General features: G+C 47.6%; 1 protein-coding gene across 6 annotated transcripts in view; it reads right to left on the reverse strand.

Moving 5' to 3' along the window:
- Nucleotides 1-22,543, reverse strand: part of DTX2 (deltex E3 ubiquitin ligase 2) — a 50,156-nt gene that overhangs the window by 20,467 nt on the left and 7,146 nt on the right. For 4 of the 6 annotated variants that reach the window (XM_023555870.2, XM_003416572.4, XM_010596235.3 and 1 more), the window contains 3 exons: nt 13,627-13,984; nt 11,131-11,758; nt 4,525-4,625 (listed from right to left, as the gene is read on the reverse strand). In XM_023555870.2, coding sequence (XP_023411638.1) covers nt 4,525-4,625; nt 11,131-11,758; nt 13,627-13,894 — 997 coding nt within the window. In that variant the 5' untranslated portion in view covers nt 13,895-13,984. The remainder of the gene's footprint in view (nt 1-4,524; nt 4,626-11,130; nt 11,759-13,626; nt 13,985-22,543) is intronic. The other 2 variants (XM_023555871.2, XM_010596237.3) reach the window with 1 other exon arrangement.

A 22,543-nucleotide genomic window follows, 5' to 3' on the forward strand; every position in this document is an offset into this window, starting at 1 on the left:
AGCAGTTCGAACCCACCAGCTACTCTGCGTGAGAAAGACATGGCAGTCTGCTTCCAGCAAGATTTACAGCCTTGGAAGCCTCATGGGGCAGTTCTACTCTGTCCTATGTGGTCGCTATGAGTCGGAATCAACTCTATGGCAAAAGGTCTCTTGGTTTTGGGTCTTTGTTATTTGCGGAGGGGCTCCGGACCACATGTACCTGCCAGGTTACGCCAGTGAGGTAACCCTTGGGTGGGGGCTAGAAAATGAGTTCACTCGCGGGCAATGATTCATCAACCACACCTATATAAATGAAGACCTGACCAAAACTCAACACAGAAGCTTGGTGAGCTCCCTGGTCGGTGCAAGATTATCAATGCTTAGGAGGGTAACGCGTCCCTTTTTGGGATATGGAAGCTCTACAGTGGGGTCTCTCAGACCTTACTCCCTGAGTCTCTTCATTTGTACCCTTTTTGCTGTAATAAAACTATAATCGTAAGCACAGTACTTTCCTGAGTTCTATGAATCCTTCTAGTCAAGTATCAAATCTAAGGGAGTAGTGGGAATCAGTAGGCCGGAAGAAACAGGGATGGGAACCCCTGAGCATACAGCTGGTATCCTGAGTGGATAGCCAGCAAATCCGTAGCCAGCACGGCAGAACGGAGGGTATAGTGGGGAATTGAGGGGGTAGTGGAAAAAAACCCCGATCTGTAGCCAGCAGGTCAGCAGTAAGCAAGGCGTGGGGATCTCCAAGCTTGTGCCTGGCGTCTGAAGTCTTGGGCAGACATGGCGGCCTGGTGGACTGTGTCCTTTAGCTTGTGAGATCTGACCGAGCTCCAGGTGGTTAGGGCCAGAGAAAGAATGCTACATTTGCAGTTGCTGTCAGAGAGCTTATTCAGAGTTGGAGCTGGCCTCAGGACAGGCAGAGACAGAGAGACACCCTTTACACCCTCCAGCTCTTTATCTCCTTTACCTTCTAACACTTCTCACCTCCTGCAACTACTTATATCTGTTCCTTTGGCTGTCTTTCCCCACCACTAGCTCCACAAGGGCCAGAGTTTTGCTCACAGCTGCATCGCCAGCATCAAGGGCAGTGCCTGAGCCATATGAGGTCCATGGTATATACAGACTAAGGAACAAATACACCCTTGACCGTCACTGGGTGTCCCTCCATCCTAAGGCCACCACCAAAGGGCCAGCCTGAACAGCACTCTGGCCCTTTTCAATGCTGGAGCTTGAATCCAAGTCACAGGTTGGCAGAGCAATAATGCAGCACGCTGGAAGCCTCATGAGAGAACAGTCTGCTCTGTGGGTCTACCATCTTTTGAAAACATTTGAAAATTACCCACACCCAACACTTCGCCAAAACAGCATCAGTGTGCAGGGTGGAGGGGAGGCACACCAAGAGTGAGCCAGCATGTCTTCCTCAGCTGTAAGGTCTCAGGAATAGCCCCTGAAACTCCTAACAGCCGCGAATAACGTCAATACCTTAGACAGCCACAGCTTTTCCACACCCATCTGAAAGGATTCCCACTTTACCTGTGAGAGCCCCTGGAGAGTGAAGCCCAATATACAGCCAGGCTCTCACATCTCAACTTTCAAACACCCCCTTTCTAACAGCAAGGATAGATCTTTCATCCAGGGGCCAAGGTTTAGGGTCTGAGACTATCCTTCTTCCCGACCCCAACAACTGGATTCAGAGCCCAGCGCAGCTGATTACTGGCCCAGTGGTCTCGGGCAGGTTGCTTACTGTCCCTGGGCATCCGTGCAAAGCGCATACACTACTTCCTTCCTCCAGGGCAGGTGAGTAGGTGGGGTGGGTCAGGGTGGGCCATCTGCCTTGGCCCAGTAACACAAAGGACAAGGATCGGATTTCTGGGTTTGAAGGATTAGGATCATAGTCTCATAGGACATTTCAGTCAACGGGCATAATCCAGTTCATAAAGTTATATTCTACATCCTAATTTGGCAAGTAGTGTCTGGGGTCTAAAAAGCTTGCAAGTGGTCTCTAAGATACAACTACTGGTCTCCATTGTCTGGAGCAAAAGAGAAAGAAGGAAATCAAAGACTCAAAGAAGAAACTAGTCTATAGGACTAACAGTCTATATGAGCCATAGCCTCATCTACCTTGAGAGCAGAACTAGATGGTGTCGGGCTATTACTATCAACCACTCTAATCAGGGCCAGAATAGATGGACCCTGATAGAATAGGAGAAAAATGTAGAACACAACCTCAAATTCCTAAAAACAAAACAAAACAAAAAAACAAACCAGACCTACTGAGCTGGGTTGAGACTGGAGGATTCCCAGAGACTATTGCCCTGAGATACTCTCCAAACCTGGTACGGAAACTAACCCGAGGTCACCCTGTAGCTATACAACCGACTGGTTCACAAAATCATGAATATCACCCGTAAGTGCTGTGCTTCTTTAAAAATTCACCTATATGAGACCAAATGGTCAGCAATGTCTTTAAATCAAAGATGAGAATGTAAGCGGGGCAAGGAAACAAGATTAATGGAAACAGAACCACCAGAACAGAAAAAATGAGAACGTTCACTGATAATGAAGAATGTAACCAACGTCACTGAGCAACTTGTGTAGAAATTATTGAATGGGAACCTAAACTGCTGTGTAAACCTTCACGGAAAACACAGTAAAGTATTATTTTAAAAAAATAATTACAAAGGCAGAGAAAAGAGAGCAAGTGCTACTCAATATCCCTAGCTTGTGGGGTAGGGTGAGGCTTAACCAGACCATTTCTGAGATCCATTTATAGAGGTTATTTAACAACTGTATTAAAGCCCTAGAGGTTATACACGTCAGGCCTAGCCACAAAAGCTCAGTATAGCCAGGCGGAGGTCCTGAAGACCGGATTCTCCTCCGCCACTCTCAGAGCCCAGACACGAATATGGGGACCAAGATTGTTACTCATAACCTTGGCCCCAACTCCTCCTCCACCACCAAAAACAACACACACATGCCTGGTATTGCCCGATTCACCTACAGCATCTGACACCACAAGGCAACCTAAGCTGGGCAGCAGCTTTCTAGTTATCACATCTTTGCTGGCTCTCTTCTCGTTGCCCCAGCAGAGGTTAATGGGTCAGCAGCTGGAATAAGTCCTGCTGGGCATTGTCTTCACTGTGGCTTATCCAGCCCCACTCTCCCCAGTCTTGACCGTTTCTGTGACTCTTCTGTTTTCTCTGTGGGTGCCTCTTCTGTCACCACCTCCTTAGTTGTGCTGTTAACCTGCACTCCTCCCATTGTCCCTTCCCCACCCACCGTCTCCATGGGGAGCTCACACACTCTCTGGCGTCCATCACACTCCATAGGCAAAGGCCAGACCACTCTTTTGAGCACCACACCTAAACTCCACCACCTCCTGGACGGCACCACCTACAGCTCCACCGTCTATAACCATAGTCACCAACCTCCCTTCAACTGCTCCTGCCACAGCATCTGGGCCACAGCAGAATGTAATGGGGAAGAGCCCAGAGCCGGGGGCCAGACCGCAGGCAGTGGAATCTCAGCTCTGCCAAGCGCTAGTTATCTGGCCTTGGGTTAAGTTACTTAAATTTGCTGTGCCTTCGGTTTCCTCAAATGTAAAATGGGAGTAATGTACCTACCTCACAAAGTTGTTATAAGGATGAAATAAATTAACACACGTGCAAAGCCCTGGTTCTTCTTCACTGTCATCATTACTATGGACTGCTATCCACAGCTGTGCACCAGCAGGCCTCATCCTACTCCTCCTCCTCTCTCACAGCTAATCCCAATCACTGAGTCAGAAGGATTTTCTGAATTTTTTACCTAACCTCCCAACCTCCCACCCCGACTGCCCTGGCACAGGCCTTCACTGGCTCCACACTGGCCTCCCTGCCTCCAGTCTTGTTCCCTCTAATCCACCCTATGTCACTACAGTGACTCCCTAAAACACAAACTCTGATTTTCTTAGTCCCTTTACAGCCTTTAAATGATGGAGGTTCACTAAACTATTCTGTTTTCCTTTGCATAATTTTTTTAATTTCCCATTAGTTAAAAAAAAAACCTTCAACGGCTCCCTCATGCCTGTCAAATTTTAAACACAGTTCCAAGATGTATGGCTAACAAAAGATCTAACTGGACACGAAGGCAACTTATTCAAGATGTAACTGCAGCCAATACGGTTCTAGGAGCTCCCCAGACGGCCCCTTTAAGTAAATGTCTAAAGCCTTTCAGGACAGAAAAGTGACTCTTCAACGATAATTCAATGTGACAAAAAAATTAAAAAGGTAGGGAAAGGTCCACACCCCGGCACCCACTGTCATTGAACCTGGCCCCAGAGAGCCCAGGGAGGGGGTGCCCGGCCCATTCACCGGGGCTGCACCATCACCAGACAGAGGCCCTGCTCCCCAAGGAGTCCTACAGATTTCCGTGGGAACTGAGGGTAACACGGTCCCTGACCCATTTCTTCCTCTCCCCCTCACCCCACACACACTCTCCCCTCTGCCAAACCAAGTCCCACTGGGCAGTTTATTCCCAAACATGAGAGTGGGAGCCTACCTGCAAGGGCCTGCTGGATCCTGCTGGGCTTTGGCATCTGCACGGGCACACTGGCGGGGACGCTCCCAGGGCTGCTGGCGGGACCGCTGGGAAGGGAGGCACTGGGGGAAAAGAGAACAAAGCTTAACATGTGGAGCTGACTTACCAGAAACAAGAATTCACTGGTTATGAACTAACTGGTGCTGCCAGGTTTTGGGCCCAGGCTCCTTCAAGGTTTCACTTTTCACGGCTTCTGCTTTGTGAATGAGGAGTGAAGGGTATCTGGAATGAGGAGCGAAGAAATCCACATTTCACCACTCTCAGACACAAACGAACCCAGAGAGTCTGAGCACTTAAGAAATTAAGCCCACAGCTGAAATCATTTATAAGGAAGACACCTATGTGACAAGGAAGACACCTATGTGAAGCTTGACAGAACATCACGTACTGGGTGGAAGTCAAGTTTGAGGGTTCTTAAGGGTGGCTAAGTAAAACTAGAAGCCAGGCTTTAGGGAGGGGGAAAGGAACCGCAGCCAAGGAGACAGGGTAGCCCTACCAGTTTTACCACAGTGATAGGAAAGAACACTGCTGTGGGTAGGACTTCCATCTTTTTACAGGATTTCAAGAATAAAGCTTGAAGCCGTCAAAAAAATATTTTACTAAGCAATTCGAAGAGTCTCTGAAGACAATCCTAAAAGAAGAGCTCAAAATGTTTTGAGCTCGCCAGCTTCAGCAAAATGGGGGCTTTAATCCAAAGCCAAACCAAACCCGCTGCTGTCGAGTCGATTCTGACTCACAGTGGCCCTGGAGGACAGAGAAGAACTACCCCATAGGGTTTCCAAGGACTGCCTGGTGGATTCCAACTGCCAACCTCTTGGTTAGCGGCTGTAGCACTTAACCACCACACTACCAGGGTTTCCCGGGGCTTTAACTGCAACTTAAAAAAATTAAAACCAGCTGTCGTTCAGTCAGTTCAGACTCATGGTGACCCTACGGGTGTCAGAGTAGAACTGTGTTCCATAGTTTTCAATGGCTGAGTCTTTCTTCTGATGCACCCCTATGTGCACTGGAACCTCCAACCTTTGGGTTATCAGCTGAGCTCGTTAACTATTTGCACCACTCAGGACTCTCAATAGTTAGCTTTACGATGGAGAAATCCAGCAGAAACCACTTTGACAAGTGATCAAGATCACCATCAATACAACAAATCGACATCACATACTCTATGACAGGATGCACCAAGAAGGACACAACACAATTTTTGTGGTATTCCTGTCAAAAATAGTGCGTAACCTCAGTCCAATCATGAGAAAGCATCAGACGAGCCCACATAGAGACTTGACAAAGTAAGTTTTCAAAAGTGTCAAGGTTATGAAAGATCAAGAAAGACTGAGGAGCTGTCACAGACTGCAAGAAACTAAGAAGACATGCAACTGGATGCAATGTGAGATCCTAGATAAGATCCTGGGACAGAGAAAGTAAGAGAGATTACCGGAAAAACTGGTGAAAGTTAAAAAAAAAAAAAAAAGTCTCTGGCTTTAGTTAATAGTGTTGAACCAAAGATAATTTTCTGACTCCATCAATTTAGCACCTGTGGTTATGAAATACGGTTACATTAGGAAAAGTCCGGTGAAGGACATATGGAAACCGTCTATACTCTCTGTGTAACTTTTCCGTAAGTCTAAAATTATTTCAAAATAAAAGTTTGGTTTGGTTTGGTTTTTTAAAGGAATTGCCATAAATCTGAATCAACTTGACAGCAACTGGTCTTAATTTTCTTTAAGTTGCTATTAAAGCCTCCATTTTGATGAAGCTAGCGAGCGCAAGACATTTTGAGCTCCTGTTTAACTTCGGCCAAGTTTCTCCCTTCCCGAGCCTGTTCCTCCCATTTTTCTTTTTTTAAAGGAAGGTGGGTAATCTCTGGCAACCTTTGCAATTCTCCGGTTCTGTAAGTGAAGGAATTTAAAGAGACACAGCCTCCCAGGCACCTTCACCTTCTCTATGGGCCCAGTTCCCATTCCTCCCCAGCTCAGGTCTCCCAAACCAACTTTACACGGAGCACTGAGCATGAGTCCTGTGCTAGGAGGCCCTTGTCACTGGAAGCCAGAAAATCTAAGCTCAGCTCTACAACCCCACAAAATCAGTGGGCTACTCAGAGGATGGGGGTCCCTGACTGCCCCACTCCACAAAAAAACATCAGTAAGTGGGGTCTTCCTCCACCAGGGAAAGGTGCATATTTGAGAGCACTAGCCTAGCTCCACCACCAAGAGCTCGAGCAGAAAGCAGACATGCAGTGAGGCTTCTAATGGATATCTCACCCTGAAACCAGAGACCAGGAATCAAGACTAAGTTCTATATAATGTCCTCAATATGCTGCCACTTCCCCATATTGCTTATCCTAGTTCCTCTCCCATATATTTTCCTGCCCTGAGCAGCAGGAACTGAACGGTCAAAAGGATCCAGCAGTTTCAAGATGGGGACTCTCAGAGCTGGATAGAACCTCAGAGGTCCCTGATCCTGAACTTTACTCCTTCCGTCCTCAAAGGGCTCAGACTTGATGACAGGATGTTCCCCAGTGTGGGGTGCCATTTGCCCCATGAAGCGCCCTTCTCTGGGAATTATCTCTAGTCACCATCTCAGGTACTCCCCTTCTTCCCACCAACAAAAATAAAATAAAACCCTCCTTTGTTTCTGGGCTTGGAGTCCCTGGGTGGTCCAAACAGTTAAGTGATTGGCTTACTAAGTGAAAGGTTGGAGATTTGAGTCCACCCAGAAGTACCTCGGAAGGAAGGTCTTGGCAATCTACTTTTGGAAAAAATCAGCTATTGAAAAACCAATGGAGCACCTGAAAATGCTCTGGTTGCCGCGAGTCAGAATCAACTCCACAATGACTGGTTCACTTTTGTTGTTGTTAATGTTCCCAGGCCTACCTACTAAGTGCCCCACCTGGCTTTCCTCTCCAGGACCATCTCAAAATGCTGTCAAACATAGGTAGAACATAAGAAATGAGGACTTCTAGCCTTCTAATTTTATAGTCCCAAGCAAATGGCAGAGCCCTGGTGGCAGAGTGGTTAAGAGCTTGGCTGCTAACCAAAAGTTGGCAGTTCGAACCTACCAGCCACTCTTTGGAAACCCTATGGAGCAGTTCTACTCTGTCCTATAGGGTCGCTATGAGTCAGAATCAAATCAACGGTGATGGGTTTGGTTTTTTTGTTTAAGCAAGGGGCAATGCTAAGAGGCTGTAGAGTAAGGAAATCCAAAGCTTCTCTCCAGCTCCCCAAGATCTCCAATTCTGACTGGTAAGCCAGCACCAACCTAGGAATCTCTAACCACATGATGCAGGACAACAAGCACGAGATGTGGAGCCTGGAGACCCAGACTCTGGTGCCAGCTCCCCCTTAAAACTGTGGGGCCCAGGCATATCATGTCTCCTTCCTGAGCTTCAGTTTCTTCAGCTGTAAGATGAGGATAATAACAAAAGGCTCCCAGGGTGGTTGTGAGGCCCAATCTAAAGCCCAATACAAATGTCCATTGTTGTCCAGGACCCAAAGGAGCAGAGAAATCTAAGGCAAAGCTCTCAGGGCCACCAGACACCTTCCCGCAGGGCCCTCACTAAATCCGGAAAACCATAGCAATATTAGAGCCAAAGGAAACATCAGAAACTGAGCAGTCCAACTCCCTAATCTAAACAGAGGAAAAACGAAACATGGAAAGGGAACAGAGCTGACCCAAGGACCTACAGTGAGCCAGGAGCAAGGCCCCGCCAGCAACCCAGGACTCTACTCGAACAAGCCAAGACTGCCAGCAACCAAAACAGGCTGGCTGTCAGCAAGAGGGCATGGGGAGCTATTAGAAGCAGGAAGAACAGCAGCAGATGAAAGCAAACCAGGAGAGCCATTTTCTAAGGCCATTTAGTACAGGCGCAAACCGCCCATAGGCTTAACCACATCACTGAGCTGCATATGACTGCTGGTCATAATTACTACCCCCAAGTCATCAAAATACTAAACAAGAAGTCACGCCCTCTATTAAAAAAGGCAAGAGTGTGCATGACACATTTCGGAAAGTTTTCCATCCAACATGATTAAACACAAGGGATAAACTTCAGATACCAGGAAATTTTACTTAAACCCAGCAGCTCAGTCACCAATGACGCACCCCCCGGGGCAGGAGTGGCGGTGGTGGGGGCACAAGGATATCTATCAGCCAGTGTGTTACCAGGTTGAGCAAGAAGCAATTTAAAACCACATGGGTTCCACAAATTTCAACTTTACCCATGAAAATGATATTTCCAACAGCTACCAGTAAAGACAAGATTCCTTAGCCATCCCTGCCTTTAGACCTGCCCCCTGCCCTGCCACCATACACGTGTAAGTTTCACATCATCCTGCTGACACTCACTTGGAGTTGAGAACTTTACCACAGCCCTTAGGGAGAACAGGGTGCCAAATTTTTCCAATTCTCAGCAGGCCCCTGCTGGCTCTACAACACCCATCAGGGAAGGATTAACTGAGGAGGCCCACGCTATAAATTAGATGTGAGTAACCCATTTTTCAAAACACGGGTAGGCCTGTGCAAGAGAGTTACATGACCCTCCCAGCTCCTGAAGAGCTGGAGGAAATAAAGACGTACACATACCCAGAAGGCAGACCCCTCTGAGGCAGTTTCAATTAACCGAGCCTGCTGGCCAGCTTCCCCGCCCCACCCCGGCTTACAGTGCTGGGCAAGCTGCAACACGCTTGTCCCAGCACAGAAGGTGAAGGTAAGACAGTCTGGCCCAACCACCTTCCTTCCTGGAACTTGCCTGGCCTGCACCCGAAGGGCTAAACCAGTCAGCTTTCTCAATCCCACAATCTAGAACTATTTAGAAATTTGCCTCAAAGTAATCTGTTAAGAACCTAAGAAGCCCCAAGAGACTTGGTGCAGGAGATCTAGCAGAAGGTCCAGCATTGCTGACAACCATTCTGAGCTGACAGCTCTATTACACTCTTCTCTAAAACAAACTGACCCGCATATTGAGGGTGGGAGGTACGGGGAGAACCTCGCTGAGCCCAGGGTGGGGCTGGGATACCACAGTCCTGCTTGCTTACGTCTAAATGAAAGTTCACAGACAGGGCCTAAATGAAATCTCTCTGTACTCGCAATTCCCAGAAAGATCTCGGATCCACAAGCCCAACTCCCAAGAGAAGCTGCCCAGGAAAACCTTGACCCATCCAAGCTCCTCACTCCCCTCTGTGTCTACAATACTCCTCCTCACTCATCGCTCAAGATGCCTTCAGCCTTCCACATTCCTCTACTTTTAAAAGAGCTTCAAGAACTCCCCACATGTACCACAGAGTCAGCTCTGCAGGCCTGGGTTTTAGTCCGAGTTCCAGCACCTGCTAACTGAGTTGCAACCTCAGTGGCCTCAAAGTGTCAATCTGTAAGTTGAGGACACTACCTACCGTAAGGCCATTAAGAGGATTGTTAAAATCACTCATGCTGCCTGTTCAACAGGACCTGCACCTAATGTCTGCTCAACAAACGGTAGCTTCTGTCACCATATCCTGTAGAAACTGGCAGGGTCCTCTGAAACCCAGCTTGAAAAAATATTGGAGGCTCAAGAACTGCCACAGCAGTCTCAGCCACTTTGTGAAGCCTGAGCCCTCAACAGGATAAAGTAGGCAGGGATGGGGTCAGGTGAGCCACGTAGTACCAAGATGCTGAGTGGCCAACGTCAATCCAAATCAACAAGATGTTCACCTATCTGGGAAACAGGGTAGCCCCAGGCCCACACGATCAGCCACTACCCACTGAATCATTCTCTCAGAAAGCAGCCCCCGTGGTGGCTAACACTTGACTTCTCACAGTGTTCTCCATGCCCAACACTCCCAATAATGACTGATTAACAGCGAAGCCTCTAGCTTCAGCCAGCTCAGTCACAGACCGACCTAAGAGCACACACCTACTGGCCAAACCCTGGGGGTTTTCTCGCTTTAAAGGACCACCTGGTCTGGACTGGGCCCGTTATTTCATCGTCATTCTCCAAGTCCAGAGGGCTCTCAAAAACTGAGACACTTAGGGCTGGGCTATCTGTTACCTGCTGCCATGTCACCATCCCACCCGCAACATTTGGTCATCTCAATACATCGGGATGGCGGCCCTCCCTGTACTGGACTGTGAGCTTGGGGACAAGAACTGTACCTTCCAGCTTTGCATCTATAGTGACTGGCACACAAGAGGAGCCACCGAGTGCACAGTACTGAAATGGTGTCAAGTACACAAGCATAGCTATGTGGCACACCAGCACAAGAAAGATGCTTAAATTTGGCTCTACACAGCCCTATTCTCGTGAGTGAATGAAAAGATTACTGATTTCAACCCCAGTGCAGCAACTAACAGAACTCAAGTAACCAGACGTCAAGCAAGCTCTGTGCGATGCAAGACCATGGACAGCTGTGGCACATCTGTACCAACGTGACATATGCAAATGAGACTACTTAACAGGAACAACCGAGGGAGGAAAGTGAGCAGGAGCCGAGTCCACAGGTATTTGGATGGGTTTTTCCGGCTAGGTAAAAGCAGAAACCCAAGCCTGCTGACAAGGCCCATATGGTGGACCAAATGACTAGCAATCACACAAGATACCTGGCTCCACTGGAAGTGGAAGATCCTGGGGGCAGGTGCTGTAGGTGAGAGAGGCTGGAGCGGTAGAGGGGTTGGTTCCCCAGAGTGGAAGGTGCCCCACTCCAGGGGTTGGTAGTGTTCAGCCTGGGTGCAGACCTAGCCCCAGACAGTGAGGGCTTGCTGTAGGGGGCAAAGGCCTGATGGGCTCCAAAGACAATGGTGGTCCTGTGGGGGGTCTGAGAGACAGGGTATGAGGGGAGGTTGGTCATGGAGTGGCGATAGCGGCCTGACACAGGGCCAGTTCCGCTGCCACTGAGGCACTGGTGGCAAGAGCAGACTCCCGTGTGGCCCAGTGGGGCAATGACGGTGGTCACCGGGTATGGGAGCCCTGCTTGGCGCCGCACGCTACGGCAGAAGCTCGAAGTCTTGTTGGTCTGCGTGTGGGTGGCAGAGTTGACAGTGTAGTTGTACCCCAGGGGAGCCAAGTCCACGAGCTGGTTGCCCCTGGCCACCTGCTGCTCCACATAGTCACAGACGCTGGCTTCATAGGCTATCCAGGAGCCATCGTCACTCAGCCACTCCCAGACAATACCGCGGCCCGCAGCTGAATGCTGGGGAAACAGATGCCTCCGCACGGCCCGCATGGTGCCTGTTTAAAAGGAAAGTTACGGGTAAACCAGTAATCTTCCAGCACCCCAAAACAAAGGGCATTTCAACATTCTTTTTTCTATAACCAAAATAAACAACTTTGATCACTGTGTATATACCACTGTGCTGTTACTTGATCCAGAAGCTGGCATCAGTATTCTTTCCAAATTTTGGGGTAATGAGCAGAGAACTCTCCAAAGGTCAAGAACCATGGCCCAAAGGAGTCAAGAGGCAGAGGGTTATCAGCACTCTTGGGCAGAAGAGGGGTATGTTGGAAGCTTAGGTCAAAGGACCCCTGCGGCTCAGACTGAACGAGGCTTTTAAAAATCTAATAATGAAACTTCTGCATCCTAATTTAAAAAAAAAAAAAAACTGGAAACAAAAAAGTATAAAGAAAATTAAACCACCCATCATCCAACCACCAAGAGAAAAGCACACAATTTATATTAAATTTCTTCCCATCTAGTCTTCTAGGCACACACACTTAAGTAGTTGAAATCACCATACTGAAAACATCTCCTGCTATTATCACATACTATGCCATAAGCTTTACCTACGTGTGTAAAACTCATACCATCCCTTAGACTTCTCAAGTCATAACTGTTGGGCAACGCCCTGCAGCCAGCTTACTGTTTTAATAAAGCAAGCCTGAAGATGAAAGAGAAAAGAACATTTGGGCCACGCTTCTGTTATCACTTGCCCAAAGAGGGGTTCTTGCTATTACCTTCTAGCTTGGTCTCTGAACTTCAGCCCTGGCCTCCTCCCCACCCCTTTCATCCATAGTAGCCAGAGGAATATTCTGAAACCCCAAATCAGATCAGGTCACTCCTCTGCCCAAAACCTGCCAATGGCTCCCCCTTTCAGAACAGTAGTTCCTTCTCGAGACTGAAAAGCTCTGCAGGACCCGCCCCCGCCCACCCTCCTTCAGGGCTGTCTTCAGTCTCTTCTCAGCACCCGAGCCACTCAAGCAAACTCTCCCAACAGTTTACACCCTCCTCCCGCCCCGGCTGCTGTTTCCTCCTTAGCATCTATTGTTATCCCACACAGCGCACGTTTTATGTCCTCTGTATCTCATCTGCTGGCTTTCTACGCTGACAGCCAACGCTGTGACAGCAAGACTTGTGTCTGCGTCAGACTGGTTAGGAGCCATAGGGCTGACAGGGAACAGAGCAGGTTTCTCAACCTTGGCACTATCGACATTTTGGGTCGGTGTTGTGGGGGCTGTCCTGTGCACCGTAGGATGTTTAGCAGCATCCCTGGCCTCTATCCACTAGATGCCAAGAGCACCCCTCCCACCAAGTCATGACAATAAAAATGACTCCAAACATTGCCAAATGTCCCCTGGTGGGAGGAAGGGAGTAAAACCACCCAGAGTAAAAGTACCGCTGGATTAGCGGGCCAGGCACAGCTCTGGGAGGACACTGATGGCCCCATTCTCTGTAATACTCATTATGGATTAAAAAAAACAAAAGCAAAAACAAACATGACTGCGCAGAGAAGTGAAGGCCTCTGCCCAGGTCACACAGCTACTTAGCAGTGAAGCCTGAATTCACCACCAGGCCCTCGTGACTACAGCAGAGCACTGCCTTCACGACAGACTGCCCAGCCACCAGACTCAAGTCCTCACGCATGACGTCAGCAAAATGGGAGACAAGAGGGCAGGGGCTGAGGTGGCTTCCATGACGTGCTCCCACAGCACCCTCTACTACTCTACTACTAAGAGGTGTATCTACCAGCGCCCGCCTCCCGATCCTGCGTGTTTCAGGGCAGGGACAGAGCTGTGATTTACTTCTGTAGCCCTGTACCCCCAACACCTAGCACAGCAGCCCGCCCAAAGCAGGAGCTCAGATATATGCTAAAGGGTCTTACCAGTGTCTTGGCGAAACTGCGTCCAGCTGGGGAGGTCGATGATATAAGGGGCCAGTGAGGGGTCAGCCTGGCCTAAGGGAATGCTGTGGGCCAAGCTCCCCAGCCCGAAGCGCTGCCCCTTCTGCTGGACAAACTGCTGCTCAATGTAGCTACAGACAGTGGCGCTATAGGGGTGCCAGGTACTCAGCTCGTCCTGCCATTCCCACACAGCCACTGCCATGGGGCTGGTGTACACCTGAGCCAGGGAAGGGCTTGGGGCCATGGCCATCTTTCTCCAAGACTCCCTCTGCTTTCCCACACAGCTTCAGACCACTCTGGGCTGGAGCCTGAGGTTCATTGCCCAGCGTCTCCCGCAGACCTGTAAACAGGACAGACACAAGGGCACATCAACACCCCTGCCAGAGCCAGTGTTTAGATCAGTCAATGGCAAATCGATGCAACCTCTTCCACTCCTCACTCCGACACCAACTGAGGCAAACCAATCATTTCCATTCTGTCCCATCTGGCTCCAAGTGCCCAGGCACAGCACTGCCTCCTCTCTGATGTTCAGGAAGACGTAGTAGAGTTTAGGTGCTCCTCATTAGCCCAGTTCTACCTGTTTCCAATAATTTCCCTTTGACCCAACTACTTAGCATATACTGCATTTATACTGTATGTATTTTCATGAGTCACCCCAAATCTGTGGAAGGAGGAGGCTATCACAATTCCTTGTACTGTGTTAAGGACTTTTTAAAGACAGTTTGTTTATAACATTTATATTAACACTCCCTATGTTACAAACCAGGATTGGAGCAAGATCCATTAACAACCTGTGTTATGCAGATGACACAACCTTGCTTGCTCAAAGTGAAGAGGACTTGAAGGACTTACTGATGAAGACCAAAGACCACAGCCTTCAGTATGAATTAAACCTTAACGTAAAGAAAACGAAAATCCTCACAACTGGGCCAATAAGCACCACCACGATAAACAGAAAAGGCTGAAGTTGCCAAGGATTTCATTTCACCTGGATCTACCATCAACTGCCACAGAAGCAGTAGTCAAGAAACCAAACAATGCATTGAATTGGGTACATCTGCTACAAAAGACCCTTAAAGTGGTAAAAAGCAAAAACACCACTTTGAGGACTAAGGTGCACCTGACCCAAGCCATGGTATTTTCTATCGCCTCATGTGCATACCAAAGCTGGACAATCAATAAAGAAGACTGAAGAATTGATGCCTCTGAGTTATGGTGTCGGCAAAGAATACTGAATATACCATGGACTGACAGAAGAATGAACAAGTAAGTCTGTCTTGGAAGAAGTACAGCCAGAATGTTCCTTAGAAGCAAGGATGGCGAAACTTCATCTTACGTCCTTTGTACTTCTTATCAGAAGAGACCAGTCCCTGGAGAAGGACATCATGCTTGGTAACGTAGGAGGTGAGCAAAAAACAGGAAGACCGTCAACAAGATGGACTGACACGGTGCTTACAACAATGAGCTCAAGCATAACAACAACTGTGAGGATGGCGCAGGACTAGGCAATTTTTCCTTCCATTGTACACAGGGTTGCTATGAGTTGGAACTGACTCCAAGGCACCCAATGACAATCTTTTTCCAGAGATTTCCCTTTGAACCAACTATTTAGTATATGCATTTATACTATACGTATTTTCGCGAGTGCCCCCCAAATCTTCCGTGGAATAAGGCTTTCATGATCCTTTATACCTGTATAAGGACTTTTCAAACAACGTTTGTTTGTGAGATATATGTTATCCCTCCCTGTGTTACCGATGGAGTCCCTAGGTGGTGGAAACAGTTAATGCAAACTTGGCTGCTAACCAAAAGGTTGATGGTTCAAGTCCACCCAGAGGCACCTTAGAAGGTAGGCCTGACGATCTACTTCCAAAATAATCAGACGTTAAAAACCCTGTGGAGCACGGTTCTACTCTGATGCTCATGGGGTCGCCCTGAGTCAAAATCAACTTGACGACAATTGGTTTTCATGTTACAGATGACAAAAATGTGTCTCAGAAAGGTCCAGGGACTAAATGACATACAGGGGCATCAATGGCAAAACCGGGACTCCAACTACAGATTCTGGCTCTTTCCGTGTCTCCAGGCTCCCCCCAGAAGCATCACTAGACATGAAGAGAGCCCCACATAAACATTAAAATCCCCAGAGTGCTGAAGCCCCCACTCCCCGGCCTTCTCAAGCCTCTCTTCGCCCCACCCCTGCGCCTGGGCCGTGCTGAGCGGCTGTCAGGCCCAGAGAACTCCGCCACATCCGGGCATCCCACTCACCTTCTGGGGCTTTCTTCCATCCACTCCAGCCCTACTCCTCTTCCCTTAGTAAATTCTCCTCATCCTTCGGGTCAAGCCTGTGTCATCCAGGGAGGCCTTCCCTGGCCACCTGTCACATGACCTCACAGTACTCTTCACCTCTCCTCCACTGCACTGATCAGATCTGTCATGACCACATACACGTCTGAGTATGATGACTGTTCCATGTCTTTCTGCCCCACCAGACTGGAAGCACCATGAGGGCAGCAACCTAGGAGTCTGTCTCACGGCTGCACCTCCAGCACCCAGTGAGGACCTGACACGTAGTAAATGTTCTATACATATGAGTTCAAAACATGGCTGAATGAACGTGGAAGAGGATTCTGCTATGAGCCTGCAGCAGTGGGAATGGGGAAAGAGGTTTTACCATGGCAGCACCCCCAGAACACTAGCTGAGAAGGGACTAACGTTAGAGACAAAAACCAAACGTACTTATCTCACTAAAGCTAATGGACTGACAAGGTTCAAGGAGGTCCACTGACTTATTCAAGGTCACACGTATCTTAAGTGGCAGCAAACCCAGATCAATCTGGTTCTAACACCTATTTTCTTAGAGAGGAAGGCTTACCCTGAACTCTACTTTGGGCTCTACTTTCAGGATCCTCTTAAACCAAGGGAAAGAGGAAGGGAGAGAAGACTCTGCACCCCAAGCTCTAAGCACCTGCAGTTGTTCCAGCATGTCCACGCACAACCCTGGTGCTGACAGGGTTCCCACTCATCATCTCTTCTGAATCCCACACATCAAATTTTACCCCCATTTTGCAGATGTAGAAACAGATTCAGGCAGCTGGAGTGACTCGCTATGGTCACACGGCTAATAAAAAGGCTGGGACTCCAGGCTCTGCTGCCCCTTCCCCTGTGCTGCACCACCATGGTTTCAGCGAGAAAGCCAAGACCACATGCCCCAGAAGGAAGGCAGAGCTGGGACTGTGGTTCTTGTTAGTGGCCTTCGAGTCCATTCTGACTCATGGCTACTCCAGGTGTGCAGAGTAGAACTGCTCCATAGGGTTTTCAAGGCTGTGACCTTTCAGAAGCAGACCGCCAGGCTTGCCTTCCGAGGCGCCTCTGGGAGGTTTTGAACTGCCAGCCTTTCGGGTAGTAGTTGAACGCTTAACTGTTTACACCATCCGGGGACTCCTGAAGTGGCACACAAAAATGGAATAGGCACTAACGCTCCTGAAACATTTGCTGTAACATCTGGTAAAGTTACTTAGCTCTCCAAGCTTACTTTCTTCCATTTTAAAAATGGAGATAGCAACAGCTTTCCTAAGTTCTTTTCACTGGAATTAAGAGACAGGTATATATAAAGCACCCAGCACAGCACCAGGCATACAGCACATCTTCAACAAATCTTGGTCCCCTTTTTTTCCCTCAACCCAAGAACCTACCCATACCTCACCCCTCATCACGGAGGAGTGGTGGCAAAGGGTGGTACTCAACTGCACCCAGCATGAGAATCTAGGAGATGAGTCAGGTCTGCAGTAAGGCTGGGCACACCATGGGTGCCAGGCCTGCCCTGAGCTGCTAATTCCTCTTTCAAGGGCCTAGAGGATTAGATCTGGGATGCCCTTGGGATGGATGGCTGGTGTAGCTCAGTACCAGCAATTAGAAGCCTCTATAACCATTTTTTTTTTTTTTTATAACCATATGCAGGTACAAATCACAGGACTGGTTTCAAAACCAATTACTCCTGAGTCCTGACAAGCCTTCTGCCAGGTGTCACTCATCTCTCAGGCAGTCGGGGCTTCCCACATCACCCGCACCTGTGCTATGTTCCAGCATGTCGACACATCCCTAGATGAACAAACTCACAGAACTCTGACAACAACCTGAAAAATACAGTCAAGAACTTCAGCTAAAGCTTTACATGAAAGCATTCAACCTTCACGGACCGAGGGCTCCCCACGGTCCAGGCCCTGTCAGGGTGCTAGGGACCCAGAAATGAGGAAGACACGGCACACAGCCCCTCCATGACTGGCCGCTGTCCCCACTCATACCAAGCCCTACACTCTTTGTATCTTATGGCCAGCAACATCAAATTCTCAAAAAAAAAAACACTAAACCAGGTGCCACCTAGTGGGCTCCGACTCACGGCAACCCCATGTATGTTTAGAGTAGAACTGTGTCCATAGGCCTTTCAAGGTCTGATTTTTCAGACACAGGTCACCAAACCTTTCTTCTGAGGCACCTCTGAGGGGACTTGAGCCACCAATCTTCTGGTTAGCAGCCAAGCACATAATTGTACCACCCAAGGATTCCATCAAATCTTAGCAAGTCTCCAAACATTCTGAGCCATTTCCCACTTCCCAGCCACTGATCCTGCTGGTGCATATGTCCAGATGCCCATCCTGCTCTCCACCCAGGCCACCAAGCAAACATGGCCACCTTTCCAGATTCAACCACAGCACCCCCTCTTCTGAGCCCTCTGACCCAACCCCTCACCGGAAAGGGTTGACTCCCCTCCTGTGTGTCTTTACCACATACTACATCTATCTCAACATGACTGCATGTATTGGCTTCCATGTCTGTCTCCCCAGAGCAACAGGAACTCTCTGAGGTCAGAGCTACAGTTCCGCAAACGCCTACTATCCCAGAGGGTCTACAACAGCAGAGGACAAGGAAAGGAGAACTTTCTGCTCCAGAGGTATGGGAGCAAATCTGAGGCAATGCCCAGAAACTCCCACTGGCAGTCTACTTGAACACAGCAATTATGGGCAATCAGGTGGCCGTGTCGACGTAGCCCTTCTCAGCAACAACCTCAGCCATCATTCAACAGCAGTTCACAAACCTAATTTGTTTCAGCTCCTAATTATGGGGCTACTTAGGGTATTTTTTATTTTAAAAAATTATGATAAAAATGCTCGTCATTAGTCTTCTTGTTGCTGTGAGCTATCCAGCTGATTCTGAGTCATAGTGACCCTACAGGACAGAGCTGAACTACGCCATGGTGCTTCCTAGGCTGTGATCTTTACAGGAGCAGATCGCCAGGTCTTTCCCTCCCACAGAGTGATGGGTGGGTTCAAACTGCCGATCTTTGCGTTAGCAATCGAGTGCTTAACCACTGTGACACCAGGGCTCCTTGTCAGTAGTCTTAAGGAAATGCATATCAAAACCACAATAAGACACCACTTCACACCCACTGGGATGGCTATTATCAGAAAACAGAAAATAACGAGTGCTGGTGAGGATTTGGAGAAATTGGAACACATGTGCCCTACTAGTAAGGATGTAAAAAGGTGCAGACCTGCTGTGGGGAACAGTGTGGTGGTTCTCAAAAAGTTAAACAAAGAACTACCATATGACCCAGGAATTCCACTCCCCTGGATATACCCAAAACTTGAAAACAGGGGCTCAAACAGAAACTTGTACACCAATGTTCACTGTACCACTACTGACAATAGCCAAAAGGTTGAAACAACCCAAGTAAGTGTCCATCAACAGATGGACACAATGGAATATTATTCAGTCATAAAGAGAAGTGAAGTTCTGATACATGCTACAACACAGATGAACCCTGAAAACATTATGCTGAGTGAAATAAGTCAGGCACAAAAGAACAAATATTGTAGGATCCTGGAGTATCTAGAATAGGCAAATGCATAGAGACCAAAATTTATTAGTGGTTACCAGGGGCTAGGGGGAAGGTAATGGGGAGCTATTGCTTAAGAGGAACGGAGTTTCTGTTCGGGGTGATGAAAAACTTTTGAAAACGGACAGTGGCGATGGTTGTACAACATGGTGAATGATATAACTGATGTAGCTAAATTGTACACTTAAAAATGGTTAAAATACCAATGACTACCCTGACAGGAAACACAACAGAGAACCCCTGAGGGAGCAGAACAGTGGCATGCACACCCCAAATTCTCATAAAAAGTCCAGACTTAATGGTCTGACTGAGACTAGAATGACCCTGGAGGTCATGGTCCCCAGACCTTCCTTTAGCCCAAGACAGGAACCATTCCCAAAGCCAGCTCTTCAGACAGGGGTTGGACTGGCCTATGGAAAAGACAATGGGTACTGGTGAAGAATGAGCTTCTTGGATCAAGTCAGTACAAGACTATGTTGGCATCTCCTGTCTACAGGGGCATGAGAAGGTAGAAGGGGTCAGAAGCTGGCTGAATGGACCCAAAAAGAGAGAGTGGAAGGAAGAAGTGTGCTGTCTCATTATGGGGAGAGTAATTAGGCGTATATATCAAGGTGTTTATAAATTTGTATGAGCCTGACTTGATTTGTAAACTTTCACTTAAAGCACAATAAATTTTTTTTTAAAAAAAAGGTAATACTAAATCTACATGTTCTGAATCTCCAAAATCATTCTTTAAAGTATTTACCACGATAGCTTTAAAATTTTTGAAATAAAAACTTTGCTTAAAAAAAAAAAAGGTTAAAATAGCAAATACTTTGTTATATATTTTCACCACAATAAAATTTTTAAAGGGTAAAAAATAGTTACAATGGCAAATGTTTTATTTTATCACGATAAATTTTTATCATCACTATCGGCTAGGGATAAAAGTCTCAACCTGGAAGCAACTTAAACAAGGAAATGCTAAATAAACTATGGACATCCTAATGACAGAATAAAAATGTTCACAAAGGGATTAAGGACCTACGATAACGCTCATGAAAAATTAAAAATACAGATACAGAATTGCACAAACATTCTGCTCTCATGCGGCTGTGTGTGCCATTTACCGAGCGCCCTTTACCACGTGGCACGCACTCTGCTTGGTGATTTTGCCAGCCACCTCTCTCAAACCTTCATGACAACCCCGAAAGACAGGGACTATTCCTAGTCTTACAGACGAGGGAACTAAGTCCAAAAACATTAAGCATTTACCCAAGATCAGGCAACCCGTCTGTCAAAATATAAGGCCCACGTTCTATCTTACATAAGCCAGTTTATAAGGCAGGAAGGGACAACACTAAAATGTTAATTGGGGTGGTGGAATTATGGGTAACTCTATACTTTGAAAAGCTCTACAATGTTTGTATTACTTTTTATGATCAGGCCAAGTTTTCGTTTTTTTTTAATCAATGACCTTGACCAGCTTTCCTGTGTATCCTCCTAGCAGCTTTGGCTGGAAACCCCTGTCCAAGCACTGCACTGCTGAGGCACAAGGGAAAATGCTGTTATTTTATCTGCAAGGCACTTTCACTGAAACAAAAAAAAATTGCATGTACCTACGAATCTTTCTATCCTCAGAGGATTTAGATAAGCTTTAAACAAGGTATGAGCTGGCAGAAGAAGCTGAGTGAAATTCATCCTGCCTAACTGCGAGCTTCCAAGTGGGCAAGCCCACACGAATGGCTCCCACTACAGCTGGCAGCCTCTGGGAAGAAGCGTCTGATTTGAAATTAGTACGCAGCCAGGGCTACGGTGGCAAATCACTTACAACTGCCAGCGTTGTGAGAAATCCGTTTCATCCCTCCAAAGCCTACCAAAATGTTTAACACTGGGGCCTCCCTCTCCCCTGGCCTGAGTGGAGCAGGAGCCTGCCCGGTGGACGCCTCCTTCTGCTCACACCTGAATGCTGTAGCAAGGAGGGCATACTGGCTCTGCGAGGGACACCTCCACTCAGTCTCCCACGTGCTTGGTGACCTGGGGACAGTCATTTTCCCTTCTCTAGACTACTTCTCAGGCGGCTGCATTGGTTTTCTAACTTTTTATAAGGAGCAGAAAGCTTTTCCAAATTTGACATCTGCTGCCCATCAATATGCAAAACACAGAATAGTGGGATGCTCTTCCTGACACAGAAGTGGGCCTCCATTCCTACCTCTCAAGAGGCCCATGGAGCTGCTGTGCGTAACAGGAGAGTTCTGGGGAGCCTGGATTGGAGACCAGGGAGACCAAGTGACTTCTAAAGCCTCTTCCAGCTCCAGCTCCACAAATACGTCTGGCATCATTGCTCAGTTCCCTTCGGACCTCTCTGTGGGCTGAATCTCCCAAACTCACTCAACTCACCTCACTCTTTAAGTCCCACTTCCTAAGCTGCCTCTCTTACTGACCCTTTCCAAGATGGATGGGCCTGAAATGCCACACCCCATCCAGCTGACACTATGAGCAAGACCTATAACTAGAACATGACCTTCAAAGACTTCTTACAGTACAGTCAGAAAGTGAAATCCTGTGCACAAGCATATCAAAAAAAGTTCTACTTGCTAGGAAAAAAAAAAAATTTTATTTTTTTTTTTTTTAGTTAAAAGCAATGAATACTATTTTTTGCTTAACAAATCAGTAAAAAAAAAATTATACGGAGACTTCATACTGCTGGGAAGGTTAAAATCTTTTCAGAAAACCATTTGGTTATATATATCAAATGAGTATCAAGAGGTTTAAAAATGTTCACTTTCATCCAGTAATCAAGAACCTATCTTAGTAAGACAGGTTCTTAAGAAAAACTTCTGAGAAACCCCAAGAGTATGGCCCCTGGACACTCCTTTAGATCAGTAACAAAGTCACTCCTGAGGTTCACCCTTCAGCCAAAGATTAGACAGGCCCATAAAACAAAAAGACTAAAGGTGCACAAAAGCTCAGGGGCAAGGATTAGAAGGCAGGAGAGACAGGAAAGCTGATAATAGGGAACCC

Source organism: Loxodonta africana, chromosome 12, assembly GCF_030014295.1.
Source record: "Loxodonta africana isolate mLoxAfr1 chromosome 12, mLoxAfr1.hap2, whole genome shotgun sequence".
NCBI classification, from domain to species: domain Eukaryota; kingdom Metazoa; phylum Chordata; class Mammalia; order Proboscidea; family Elephantidae; genus Loxodonta; species Loxodonta africana.